The following is a 13,581-nucleotide window of genomic DNA, read 5'->3' as shown; positions in this document are numbered from 1 at the left end:
CAGGCATGGTTTTTACTCTGTGCATTTAATTCACTTCATCAATGGAGTAAGTGTCCTCCACAGCAGACAGTAGTCACGACGTGTGTTCCTTGCAGCATCTAGAGGATGCTGCATGGCGTATGCAGGGAGTTCTCCTCGAGAGCAATGGCTCCTGGTTATCTCAAGTTTCTACCTAATTGACTCTCTTGAGGACTTATCCTACCTTAAATCTTGTTGATGAAGACCATGAAAACAAACAATTTTCTAAAGGTTATTTAGTCAATTTGCTGTTCACCCGAGGATGATGTGGACTAGGGTGTCTTAGATGTCTAGAGGTTTTTTACAACCTATATTTGGGGCTCTTCATGGTTATCCAGACATATAATATTGAGCTGATGGGAGATGTCCCAGAGGCCACCACAATTACAAGAAAGATAGGGAAATTTTATTTGTTCATTTAGTTCTTTGAATTCTAATAGAATTTACATTCTGACAAAATTCCACTTTCCTTTCAAAGAGTCGTGATGAGGAAATTAAAGTAGGCACTGATTAGTTGATTGTAGTATTAGCACTTATTATTTCTATAATATAAATATTGTTTTCCAGAACCTAGAATAATGCCTGGTGCATAGGCTGTTTTCCACAAATATTTCCCAATGGTTAATGAATAAATTATTAATTAGTGTTCTCAAGTTTAATGACAAGAAGACAATACACCTGAGTTACTTTCTCAAGGGTTTAGGAAGAACATATGATTTTCCACTCTTGGATTTCTTTCCTTTGGCTAGTTCCTTCACTTCAGTTTACATCAAAGAAGGTCTATGCAAGTGAAACTTAGCTCTGAGAAATTCTAAGACAAGTTGCTTCACTTAATATAGAGTTTCGGACACACTTGGAAACTAGACGGCAGTCACTTTCCAGCCCTTGACTATTAGATCTTTTCCTTTCCAGGCTGACCCTTCAGAAGTGTAACAAAGTCTCTAGTTCAGTGACTTCCAAATGGCTATGATTCATGCCACAGCTCTTGGTCCCCTCATTTGGGTGCTCTTACTAAATAACCACATACTGAATGCAGAGATTCTATAACCAGGTATTGAAGGCGAGCTTGTGGCTCCGGCCTCATGATCTACAGACAGGCCTGTAGCTCCCTTGTTAACCTGGTATTCGGAATCTTCTACTCTTCCTTGGAGAGTAGCTAAAATGTTCACCGAGGTTTGGTGTTTTCATTTGGAAACACACTTTACAAAAACATCAACAGTGCAGCAGGAAAGACTTCCCGAAGACTCAGCATAGGCTTTCAGATTTGCTTTTCTTCAATGGGGCTATGACATCCGGGAACCAATGTCAGCTCTTCTGCGACACTGGTCTTCTTGTTTTGGGTTCCCAGCCTTTCATTTGGGAAATTACTGTTTTAGGTCAGGATGTAAATAGTGTTTCTAGAAGCCTGAGCAAGTTAGTGCATCTTCCTTACGCTGCACACCACTCCACTCCCGAGAGACTTCAACAACAACACCACACCCTTCCTGGTGGAGCCACCACCTTTATTGGTTCAGAGTCACTGAATATCACACCTCCACACTTTTATTTTTAGGTAACAGAGAAATGAAAAAGAATGTGAAAGAACTCAGTAGTCACTGGTGTTTTCAGGCACATTTTGTATAGCTATGATGTTATAACTCTACTCAAATTGTAAAATCAGACTGGAAATTTGTATAGCTTTCCTTCACCCACAATACCAAAGCTATTGACGTACAGTTATTTTGAGAAAATTGCATTTTGGACTTTTTTAAAAAACTTTTTTAAAACAATGAATCTAAGAATTTAGAAAAATGTTTTTATGCAGGAAACCACATCTGTTGAATTAGACTTATTTTAGGTATAGTTGAACATGTTTATATTTTCTTCCCAGAAAATATAAATAAATAAAATGTTAGATAATGAGTGTAAGAATAAATTAATATTCAGTGTGCTAAATTCTAATAAAGAATATATTTTAAATTTCTCATCTTATACTAATAGATAGCCAAACTCATGAATCTATGGCTTAAAAGTCTTTTCAGTTTATAGCATGTATTTAGGTATTAAGAAAGAACCTAGTGAGTAGGGAGATTGAAATAAAATTGCAGAACTTTTGGGAACACATGAAAGTCAATCAATTGTGTCTGTCAGAGCAGCTGTGAGGGTTTTCATGATTTCCCTTCAAAGTATCTTGATAGATTTTTTTCGTCAGCGTTGGGAAGGTCTGTGCTGAGGTAAAGAAGAAATTATTTTTGCAGCCACTGGCTTATAGAGTTTGTGATGAAGGGCAGCTTGATTTGGCCTGTTCCTCTTAGTGTGACTCACAAGTGTATCCTAGATCTGTAGTCTTCTCTGGCTCCTTCCTTGCTGTGAATGGCACCTAAGGGGATCCAGCACAATCATGTATAATGTATGACTGAATGCATTAGGGCAGACATTAAAAGCTTTCTGGGCTGTAATAGGAAGCCTGCCACGGCGTGTGGCTTGAAGATCAAAACAAAAGAAAAAAAACCAAGTTAGTTTTGTCTAGACTTTATTATATAGCTATAAGGATGACTGAGTGTGCGAATGTGTGCATATGTGCTTGCACACACACACACACACACACACATGGTGGGGGATAGAGAGACAGAGAGGGCGTGTTGATTTTAGGGGAATGAGCTGGCTAGCTGCTTTGCACAGAATTACTACCTGGAAGCTTCTCTATTCTCTTTTCTCTACCTGCTTTCTCATTTGTATCTTAGAAGCTCGTGCAGAAATGTTTGTAGGTGTCCTTTTTGAGGTATTTTTGTTTCTGAGGACTGAAGTTTTCATAGATGTTTTAAACAGCTTTATGGAGGTGTAATTTGTATAGCACGTCCTCTGTTTGACACGCATAGCTGAGTGGTTTTCAGTGCATTCACAGATGTGAACATTTACCAGGACCCCTTCAAGGATATTTTCATCACCTACAAAAGACATCGGCACCTTCCAGCCGTCACTGCTCAACACCCCATCTTTCCAAGCCCCGAGAACCACAAATCTGCTTCCTTTGTCTAAAGATGTGCACATTCTAGACGCTTTATATAAACGAGTCATACAACTGTGGTCTTTTCTAGAGGCCTCCTTTTCAATCTGCATAAGGCGGTCAAGGCTCCTCTACTCTGTAACACATATCAGGGCTGCGTTCTGTTTTGTGGTCAAATGCTATTCCACCATAGAGGTGCAGTATGCATTCTCTGTCCAGTCATTTGTCAGAAGAGGAACATATTTAAGAGTTTTTTTTCCTTTGGTAGATAAAAAGGTAAGAACAAAAGCACCTTGGTTTCTGTATCCTGAAGTGAAACATCATGACTTTCATTACAGGTAGAGGAATCACATCCGAATATGAAGACCGGTATCCTACTTATGTTCCTTTGGGGATTGTCCTGTGCTCTCCCAGTAAGTATAATGGTAGAGATATTATCCTCCTGTATACTGGAAACAGCATCGCTTTCAGTGACTTTGAACCAGTTGGTTGTGCATGCTTCAGTAGGACAAGGGTCATGGTTGTTTGTTTGGGAGGCTGTCTTCTGTAAACATTGGCCAAGTTATTTCTTATTCAGGTGACTTCCGTTCGTAAGACTGTGATTCCCATCTTCATCCTTATAGCAGGGGTCTTCAGGGTGACACCCTGCATCCCAGAATCAGCACTACTTAGGCTCTGTTGGAAATTCACATTCTTCAATCCTACCTCAGATCCACGACCCAGATTCTCTAAGAATGGACATAGAAGTTTAGCAAGGCCCCCACATGGTCCTAAGATAGGTTAAGAGTCACCTGTCATTGCCCCAGCATGTGAAAAGTTAACAAATACTTCCTTGAGAATTTCCCTGCAGGTTTATTGTGCATATTCTTCTTTCTAGGTTGCCAGATATCAAAATACTGAAACCGAGAGCTCGGAAGAGTGGATGGTGGGTAAAAAATAAAATGCTCTGAAATATTTCAATTTTAATAGTGATTAAGATAACCTAGTTGACTCAATGGCAAATGATAAAATTTTTGATAAATTAAAAGTTTCTAAATACCTAAGCTGTAAGTAGTAAGAACTATGACTTTTAATTCATATAAGAAAATAATGCTTCAATTCCTACGTAGTGCAATTGGATGAGGGAACCCTTTCTAGTTTTATTCTTATAATGACAGGTACAATGATGGGTACCGTGGTACAGGGGGATGACTAACAATGAGCCAGAGTTTCTAGAGAGACCAAAACTTGACGTCTGCAAACAAGAGCCGTCTAGAAGGCAAGAAGTAGAGAAGCCAGAAATGAGGAAAGAAAAATGAAAAGATACTAGAGGCCTTACAATGGCGATGCTCACTGAGTGCTGAACTCTCCGTCACTCTAATGGCTAACTGCCAGTCACTCAGGAACCACTGCCAGGCAGAGTTCTATTTTGTATGAACCCTACTTCTCATTTTCCTATCGACACAATAGGCATGTTTCATTTCCTATGCACTCAGCAGAAATGGAGGCACAGGGATTCATATCATTTGTCCAGGTTATATGCTTAATAAATGGTAGGCGGAGACCTTACGTTTCTGACACTGTGGATGATGGGTCAAGAAAGGAGCCAGGGACAGGAGACTGGTGCTGCAGGTCAAGGTTAAACACTACCTCAGAGAGCTTTGCTCATTGCTGTGCTTCTTGGTGGCTTTTTCATAGGATGCAGCGTGGGCCCAATGCTCTAGTACTTACTGAACAAAGTTGGAAGCCTAGAGTTGGGTCCTGCTCCTGCCTACGGTGAGAATAGGCATTGCAGGATATAGTGTGGACTTCTGTCTGTTGGCTGGCTAATTTAAAAGCATTCACCTGTAAATCTCTCTCATCTAAACAGAGACGTATAGATATTTCTTGCTCCGAAGTCATGAGAAAAACACCAATGCTTTGCTCTCTTCTGGCTGCTAATTCCCAGTAGTTGCTGGCTGGGGTAATTTGCGGTTGGGCCTGCTTGCCGTCCCATGGAGCAAAGACAAACATTTGCTGCTCTTTCTCTGAGACTCTGCAGACTAGCACTGTTGAGAGGCAGATGGAAGACGTGCCATTAGCAATTGTCCCCTTTCCTATTTAGTGCCTGGGGTGTGTCACACAGGACTTTTCCGTGTCGAAGGAAAAGGTGAAGAGCAGAGACGGTGGGGTAGGGGGACAGGGCCGAATGCGTTCAGCAGTTCTCAGGCTTCTTCTGAGACTGGGATTGGTGAAAGAAACCTAAGGGTGACTGATGCAGTGACATTTAATGTTTGCCCTTGATGTCATTTTCCTCTGCAAATTCCACAAAGGGCTTAGCGGCTTTCTTCATTCACTTTGTCTGTTCTTGAATTTTGCAAGGTGGAAATACTCAAAATGGATTATTTATTTGGATTAATATGTTACACTGAACATCAGCAAAGATGGTCCCATGCTATTGGCTGGGACCATTCTCACAGCCACCTCGTGGTATCACACACTGCATGGTAATGTTCTTCATGTATGAATAAGGAACTGTCAGTCAACTGAGAAGAGCTGCTCGCCCTTCTATATACAGGCAGCATTCCAGATCACCGGAGCATTAAGAGTTCCCTGGACATGTGACTGTCAATGCCAGCGTGGCTCTTTTTAAGGCCAGCATCAGGAGGCAGCAAGTTAACTGAGACTAATGCTGGAGTCTGAGTCCTAGGGTTGTTCTATATTATGTTTCCTTCCGTTGTAGGGGCAGCCAACTTCAGAGCAGCCGCACTGGGTGAAGTGTCAGAAATACAGAAATCTTTCATGTCTATTTCAACATATCTCAAGTTATTACTTATTTCACCTCAGATGTTAGACATTTTATCATAATACGAAAGTATGATACATACCCCTCAAGTTTAAAAATCACCTGAAATTATTCTAAATATTTGCAGTAGCATAACCACATCCGAAGAATAACTGACTTTTCTTCCTTTACGCAGGGCGATTTGGCTCAGTCACCACCACCACCTACGGTAACTATTTTACTTATTTCTGTCATAAATGTCTTATAAAGTAACTTTAATACCCTCTCCCCCTTCACTATTCTGAAAATAGTATAAATAAATGTTGAGCTAGTGATGCGTATCGTATTTTCTCTTGGGAATTACAAAAGAAAAATAAACATTATTCTTTTCTCTTTCAGAACAATGAGTCATCAGACGAGAGTAAAGTTAGCTCAGAGGAACAGGTAATTAAACAAGGCTCCCCCAGCTTCTCTGGCTACTTAGGAATTGAAGGAAAATGATGGGCGATTAAATTACCTGGCAGCAGTTCTAAATATAATATTTTCTAACCATTGGTTATGCAGGGTAAACAGTCCCATAAAATAAAAAAGGAAAAGGGAGAGAATAAAATTCAAATGTGAACACACTGTTCATTCCCTTTTTATCACTGGAGACATTGTGTCCCTAAATGTTCCTTGGTTAAAAAAAAGAGGGAGAGACAAACAAGGGGAAAAAAACCAAAAAGCACATGCGCACACATGCATGTGTGTGTGTGCGCGCGCGCGCACACACACACACACACACACACACACTCAGAGAGAGAGAGAGAGAGAGAGAGAGAGAGAGAGAGAGAGAGAGAGAATGTTAGATAAGTAACGACCTTATTGAAAACAACTGCTTTAGGAGTGTCTGTCTCTTTAAGGCAGTCCCAATGTGGTCCGGGGGGATAAGAGAGCCAAAAAGCTAATATCTTTTATTTAAAAGCATCATGTGTGTGCACTGGGGATCAAAGCCAGCGTCTCATACTAGGAAAGCGAGGGCTCTTTCACTCAGTGATCTCCCGAGCTTTGTCTTATCACTATGCTCAAGCAGTCATGTGATGCAGGATTGTGGTTCTTTCTGCAATACAGACCTCCTTTGTACCCTCTACAGGGCCAAGTCTAGGAGATGGGTCATTAGCCTGCTCATTCTTATCTACTAAATACTCATCAAAGATTGTTAGAGAAATTCAATACCATAGCCTTTGGGGAAACGCCCCTTTAGGGGAGGATCCATGTTTTATCGACTTGACATTCTGTCATTTCTCAAAGGAGGATAAGAAACGGCTGCTTGAGAAAGGTGTGATGTATAATTAACGAGGCAGGGTAGGGTTGCAACATTGAGGGATAGGCCATATAAAATAGAAAGTAGCTAGGTATGGTGGCTCATGCCTGTCATTCTGGCACTCACGTAGTTGAGGCAGGAGGATCACTCTAAGTTTAACTCCAGCCTGGGCAACACAGCAAGTCCAAGGTTAGCATGGGTTGCAAGATAAAACACTTTTGAGACAGACAGATAGATGATAGATAGATAGATAGATAGATAGATAGATAGGTAGATAGTAGATAGATAGAGATAGATAGATAGATAGATGGATAATACATAGATGGATAATAGGTAGATAAGGATGTATGGATAGATAGATAGATAGGTAGATAGTAGACAGAGAACTTGAGTTTCAACCCATTCTTCCCTCCTCATTTAAGTTCTGACGGTGATGTGAGAACATACAGAGAAAAGGCAGACAGAGCCCATCTCTAGAGAGTGCCCTGTCCATCAGCTCCTGGACACTGACCATAGCTGTTTACCTTGATTTCAGGCAAATGACAAGCCCAGTGACAGCACCGAGTCTGAAGAGGACGTGGACTCTGACGGTGACCAGTCTGCTTATAGACCTGCTGGTGGTCTCGCTAAGAGTGTGGGGACAGAGGCTGATAAGGAGGATGATGAAGATGACAGTGGGGATGACACCTTTGGTGACGAGGACAATGGCCCAGGGCCTGAATGGAGAGGGCGCTCCAGGCTGGACAGTGATGAGGACTCTGCGGACACCACACAATCCAGTGAAGACAGCACCTCTCAGGAAAATAATGCCCAAGATGCTCCCAGTGACAGCAGGGACCACAGCAGTGAGGAGGAGGCAGACAGCCGGCGTGCGGCAGGTGACTCCACTCAGGACAGCGAGAGTGAGGAACATTGGGTAGGAGGTGGCAGCGAGGGCGAGAGTAGCCACGGGGACGGCTCTGAGTTTGATGATGCAGGGATGCTGAGTGATGACCCTGAAAGTACTGGAAGCGATCGGGGCCACTCCAGAATGAGCAGCGCAGGTATCAGATCCAAAGAATCCAAAGGGGACCATGAGCTCAGGAGCACTCAGGATTCAGATGGCAGCCAATCTGTGGAATTGGCAGGCAGCAAGTCCTTTAGGAGGTCCCAGATCTCCGCGGAAGATGACGGAGGTGAGCTCGCTGATGGCAATAGCAGGGAAACCCAGAGTGACTCCACAGAGGACACCGCCTCCAAGGAGGAAAGCAGGAGCGAGTCTCAGGAAGACACAACCGAGAGTCAGTCCCAGGAAGACAGTGCAGAGGGACAAGACCCCAGCAGCGAGTCCAGCGAGGAGGCTGATGGGCCATCCCAGGAAAGCAGTAGCGAGTCTCAGGAAGGGGTGGCCAGGGAGTCCAGGGGCGACAACCCAGATAATGCAAGTCAGACGAGAGACCAGGAAGACAGCGAGTCCAGCGAGGAGGACAGTCTGAACACGTTCTCCAGCTCAGAAAGCCAGTCCACAGAGGAGCAAGCTGACAGCCAGTCCAGTGAGAGCCTCAGACTCTCGGAGGAGAGTCAGGAGTCAGCCCAGGATGGGGACAGTTCCAGCCAGGAAGGCCTCCAGTCTCAGAGCGCTTCCAGGGAGAGCCGGAGCGAGGAGAGCCAGTCCGAGCAGGACAGCCGTTCTGAGGAAGAGGGGGACAGTGACTCTCGGGACAGTAGCAGATCCAAAGAAGAGAGTAACTCTCCAGAGGATGCTTCAAGCAGCGAGGAATACAGCCATCCCAAAAACATGGAGGCTGACAGCAGGAAACTGATGGTCGATGCTTACCACAACAAACCCATTGGGGACCAAGACGACAACGATTGCCAAGATGGCTACTAGCATTAGCTTTTCTAAGAAATGGCTTCCCCCAGGAAGGAGTCCTGGGGGCCTAGGAGTAGGGAGTTCACTGCAACTATAACTTATTGATGTTTTGATCAGAAGTAAAACCAGGGCCATTTCTTTCCGTGAGGAACTGTTCAACACTGCGCAGTCCTAGCAAGTCACCCACTCCCAGAAGTTTGAGTAATGTGGCATGAACACACACAGTGAACATGAACAGAGGGGTGTGTGTGCCCAGTAGCCCTGACTCACTAGCCAGAGCGATATTGGGGTTCTGTTAAGTACGAGGCACAACACTAGGTCCCTGGGACAGAAAGGTGCTTCAGGTGCAGTTTTGCTCCCGAGGAGCCTATAGAGAGATATGCAAAACGAAAACATTAAAAGGTACCACGAAAGGGAGCTCCTGCCATGCTGAGGTTTGTGCGGAGTGCATGGGGGCTCAGCAAGGGGGAACCAGCTTCGCTTAGGAGAACAAGAGGGTTTCACAGCCGCAAGGACTGAAATTGCAGGGTTACCTAGGATTTCTCCATTGAAGACAACATAATTCTATTTATTCTTGAGATAACCATTATTAAATTGTATCCAGTGAAATGTTTAGTTTGTAAAAAGCACTCTCAAACCAAGGCAGAATGGGATATCTTCAATAAATATTTTTTCCCAATTACTTTATCCCTTTCAGTGATTTTGTGGGCCTTCTGTAAACAATGCCTTATTGATGATGAAATGGAAAATTTGGTGGGGAGTTAGAAGAAAAAAATAATTTTAACGAGGAGGTATAGCTTTATTTTCTTACAAACTACCCCGAGTCTTTTATATGTGTTGCACATAGCAAAATTCTGTACATAAGGCTGGACTTATTTCTTTGTATTTTTTTCTCAAATGCTATTGAATGAAGTATTACCTCATGGAAAAGTATTTGTTTTGTAATAAAGATAATAATACCCCAAGGAATTGTGTGCTTATTTATTAAGGTGCCTTTGATTACTAGAATATATTCAAGGTAGATAATCCTTATTTTTGAAACATTTCCAATTATTTTGTTTTATCTCATTGAAATAAAAATCTTTTTTTCCTTAAATTACTTCATGAAAAATGTTTTGGAGATATGCTAGCAGGATGGTCAAATGATGTGTTGCAGGGGGCAGGAGGGATGGTTTATCGGGTCCGAGCCCGTCTGCCTCATGGAGAGGACCTGAAAGTGGACCCCAGTGCCCACGCTTGGTGGCTCACAACTGCCTGTAACTGCCATCATTTAAAAAGACATGGGGGACTGAAGGCCGGTCCCACGAGGGACTGTGGGTCACCCCAGACCTTGGTGGGGGGATATCTGCTTGTCTAGGCGGAAGAGGGGGTGAGACTTAGGAGTAGGCGGTGCTTGTTTCTAAAGGGACAGGGTCCCCAGGTGACAGACCAGGCCAGCGGATTATAACAGTAACTCTGTCTCCAGGGTGCTCCTAGGCCTCTCTCCTCCAAGTGCACCTGCATTCATGGGCACATGCCGCTTCCCCCACAGACATACACATAACTGAAAATAAAAACGTATGTGTTTGTGATAGTTCACTAATGACACCTACTGTAGATATGGAGGAGATTCGATTCTTAGCTTTGGTCGGAGACCTCCTCAGAAGCCTGTGATGTTTGAGACCAGTATTACTTCATACTGTTTTCAGATGCCCATCTGTGTATTCTAGAAGGTCCAGGAAAACAAAATCCTTAAGTATTTGTGTCCTGGAGGAAGATCATTTTCCCCCAGCACCTCAGGCTCCCGACTCTGTTTCCCTTTGGATGACAGTGCAGTGCTTATGAATTTCCCGCCATTGAGTTAAGAGTCCAGATGTAGGTCTGGTCCCCTTTGTCTTTCCTCTCAAGGTCAAAGCTGCGTTCCCTTGAGGATATATATATATGCATGTACATACCTAACTATGCATGTGTATTCTCTAATCCTTCCCTTTGACATTCTGAGTTAGGGGTTGGGAGCGTGGCCTGGAGTTATTCTGCCCTAGCCTGCTCGTGCATGTGTGTCTGGGTTCTAGGCTCTCTGTGCTGACTGTCAGGGCTCCCGCAAACTCCTAGCTCTTTCAGAGATAATTGTTCCATTTGGGGACCTCTTAGGTGCCTGAGGCATACGTGACAGTATTTCGAAGACTCATTGAAACAGTTTAATATTCATCCTTACTAATATATATGTATTTTATATATGAATATAACATGTATATGTAGAGTCAGAGAACATGTGACTGCATTTGTAACTGCATAATATCCTGTTTCTTAACTCAAATATTGAGTATCTTTTCCTTATTTACTAGCAGAAGAGAAAAGTATTTACTGGGCTTTAACACTACTGCACCCTACTAGCTTTTAATTTTATTTATTTATTATTTAATATTATTCAGATGAAATTGATTTTAGACTGAATTATCAAAGTGACATTAAAAATGCACAAAATTCAATTAAAATCAGTAAAATGTTGGCCTTTGAAAATGTGGGCAATGAAGGGACTCCTCAATATGTAATCCGCTCTGTAGAATGGCCTGAAACCACTTGGTAAATTGCTACATAAGAACGGCAGTTATTCTTCAGAACTTTACATTGAGATCCAGCGAATTCGTGCACAGCCGTGGGTCTTGCTGTCCCGATGAAGGTGGGAAAACGAGATGAGGTAGTAAACAACTTGCTTCTATCCCACTGCATGCCTCTAACGATGGCGGTTCCTGGGCTGGCCTGCAGCTCACCCAGGGCCTTTAAAAAGCCCCTGCTCTGGCTCTATCAAAGAAGTTCTGGGGTTAAAATCAGCCTGGGATTAGTTTAGGGTTCGATGTGTTTTACAGTACCCGGTCACTGTGAAATGTAGCCAGTGAAGCGAGCTTGTACTATCCTGTAATAGTCAATTCTGGGACCGTTTGACTACCCTTAGGCCTGCGTACAGGTGAAGAAAACACACTAAACAAGCCGTAACCCGATTTATTTGCTGGACTGCATCCCAGTACCCCCACCCCTCAGCGTCACAAGTATGCTCGAATTCTCTGACAAGAAGCTAACAGGTACCGCGTTTGGTACCAGGCACATGCGCCTCACTAGCCCCCAGATGATAATAATTAAACAGCCAGTCATCAGAAAACAAACAACAAACAAACAACCCCCCTCCAAAAAAACAAAGATGTTTTGATTTTTGAGAAACTGACTTTCGCAGGTTTAAATAAAGCTGGACTTCTCTGAGTTTTCTTCTCGCTGTTTTCCTATCAGCGTTGGCTTCTTTGCCAAGATAAGTCAGGATTTACATGTGTACAAGGTTTCCCTCTTCCTTGTACCCGACACACCAGACAGAAGTCACAGACAGAGAAGGGTCTTCAGAGCAGGGGACCCACGGTGAAAGCCTGACTGCCTTTGGCACCGATAACGGTGCTATTTGAAGCAATTGAAGCTACACGAAGCGACTGCTCAGAGGCCCGACTGTGGAGCGGACACCACAGGGAACGTTGCCCCCGTCTTGGATAACGCAACCTGGCCTATACAGACCACAGGCCTGGAGACTGCTGGGAGTCCCTCGTGGGGAAGAAGGCTCTGTGAGCGTAGGGGAGGGCGAAGCGCTTACCACCATCACTTTTTCGTGGCACCCCATCTCCTTCCAGCGGTGGCCTTTGCTCTGCCCCCATCCTGGTTGGCAGTACCGGGTAGTTAAAGTCTTCTGTGCTGTCTAAAGACCACCGTGCACGTAAGAGAAGCCCACGCTGAGAACCTCCTGATCCCCTGAGAAGGGGATTCCAGTTGGGATGACAATTGTCTTTCAAGGGGATAAATGAAGACCTATTTCCACCATTTTCTAGAAACCGTGTGCGCAGTTAAGGGGCACGGCTGAGAGTTTCTCTCTGAGAGTAGAGTGTGCTTGCTTTGCTTTCAAACATCAGGAGGCTACCCAGGGCGCCATAGAGAGCACAGCGAAGTCGCCCCGGTGTGCAAGGTTCCTATACGGTTTACACACACCATGGTCTGCAAGCACGTACATTTCCTATAGTTGCAGTTGGAATCACTTTCGTCAGCTCATCAATGTATACACGTTTCGTGTTTTATAGTTTTCACGTCATCACAAGTAACCCGAATTATCTGTGTGCCTTTCTTCTTTTTATCTTAATAATTTTAGCGATGAAGCAGCCAGCAACTCTGTGCTAATATTATTTTGCTACTTCCCATCCTAAGATGACCAGTTCTAAAAGGAGCTAAAAGGGAATCCGCTACCAGACTTCTGCCACGATGCCCTGCCGTTTACCCTCCCAGCCAGTCTGAATGGAGAAGCAAGCACACAGGATCTGGAGCCTAGTCTACAGAACTGAAAAGCACATTGAACTAAGCTAGATTTCTTGACTTAAGGCTGGCAATTTGATGGCACCATCTGATAGCAAATATGCTACTTACTCCAAGAGAACGGCAATTCCTAAATTGTAGCCTTTCCAGAGCTCAATGTAGAGAGCTACAATTTAACAATACCATTATGATTTAAAAGATGAACATGATCATTACGTGTAATTGGAACCCCTTTCTCCTCTCTCTCCCTCCCTCCCTCCTCCCTTGACCTGTCCCGCTTCTTCCCCCTCCCTCTCCAAGGCTGCTTTCACTGTCTCTGGGCCTCTAGTGTTTTAACTCTTGAGTACTGGGATTACATATGT

At 43.7% G+C, this 13,581-nt stretch overlaps 1 protein-coding gene across 1 annotated transcript; it reads left to right on the top strand.

The window, feature by feature from the left end:
- Positions 1 to 3,347: 3,347 nt before the first annotated feature.
- On the top strand, positions 3,348 to 9,867 carry Dmp1 (dentin matrix acidic phosphoprotein 1). The gene is made up of 5 exons (XM_048428173.3): positions 3,348 to 3,417; positions 3,882 to 3,929; positions 5,944 to 5,976; positions 6,147 to 6,191; positions 7,586 to 9,867. The coding sequence occupies exons 1-5, from the start codon at positions 3,364 to 3,366 to the stop codon at positions 8,918 to 8,920; spliced, it is 1,515 nt and encodes a 504-aa protein (XP_048284130.3). The 5' UTR covers positions 3,348 to 3,363; the 3' UTR covers positions 8,921 to 9,867.
- The last annotated feature ends 3,714 nt before the right edge of the window (positions 9,868 to 13,581 follow it).

Source organism: Myodes glareolus, chromosome 8 (assembly GCF_982192425.1).
Source record: "Myodes glareolus chromosome 8, mMyoGla1.1, whole genome shotgun sequence".
Taxonomy (NCBI): Eukaryota; Metazoa; Chordata; class Mammalia; order Rodentia; family Cricetidae; genus Myodes; species Myodes glareolus.
Note: the sequence above shows the minus strand (reverse complement) of the source record. Positions and strands in the feature narration are given on the sequence as shown.

Excerpts from the sequence above, each read along its gene's own strand:
- Dmp1 (XM_048428173.3), top strand. The coding sequence starts at position 3,364 with ATGAAGACCGGTATCCTACTTATGTTCCTTTGGGGATTGTCCTGTGCT. Across the intron at positions 3,418-3,881 it reads GATTGTCCTGTGCTCTCCCA|GTTGCCAGATATCAAAATAC; the intron begins GTAAGTATAATG and ends TCTTCTTTCTAG. Across the intron at positions 5,977-6,146 it reads AGTCACCACCACCACCTACG|AACAATGAGTCATCAGACGA; the intron begins GTAACTATTTTA and ends TTTCTCTTTCAG.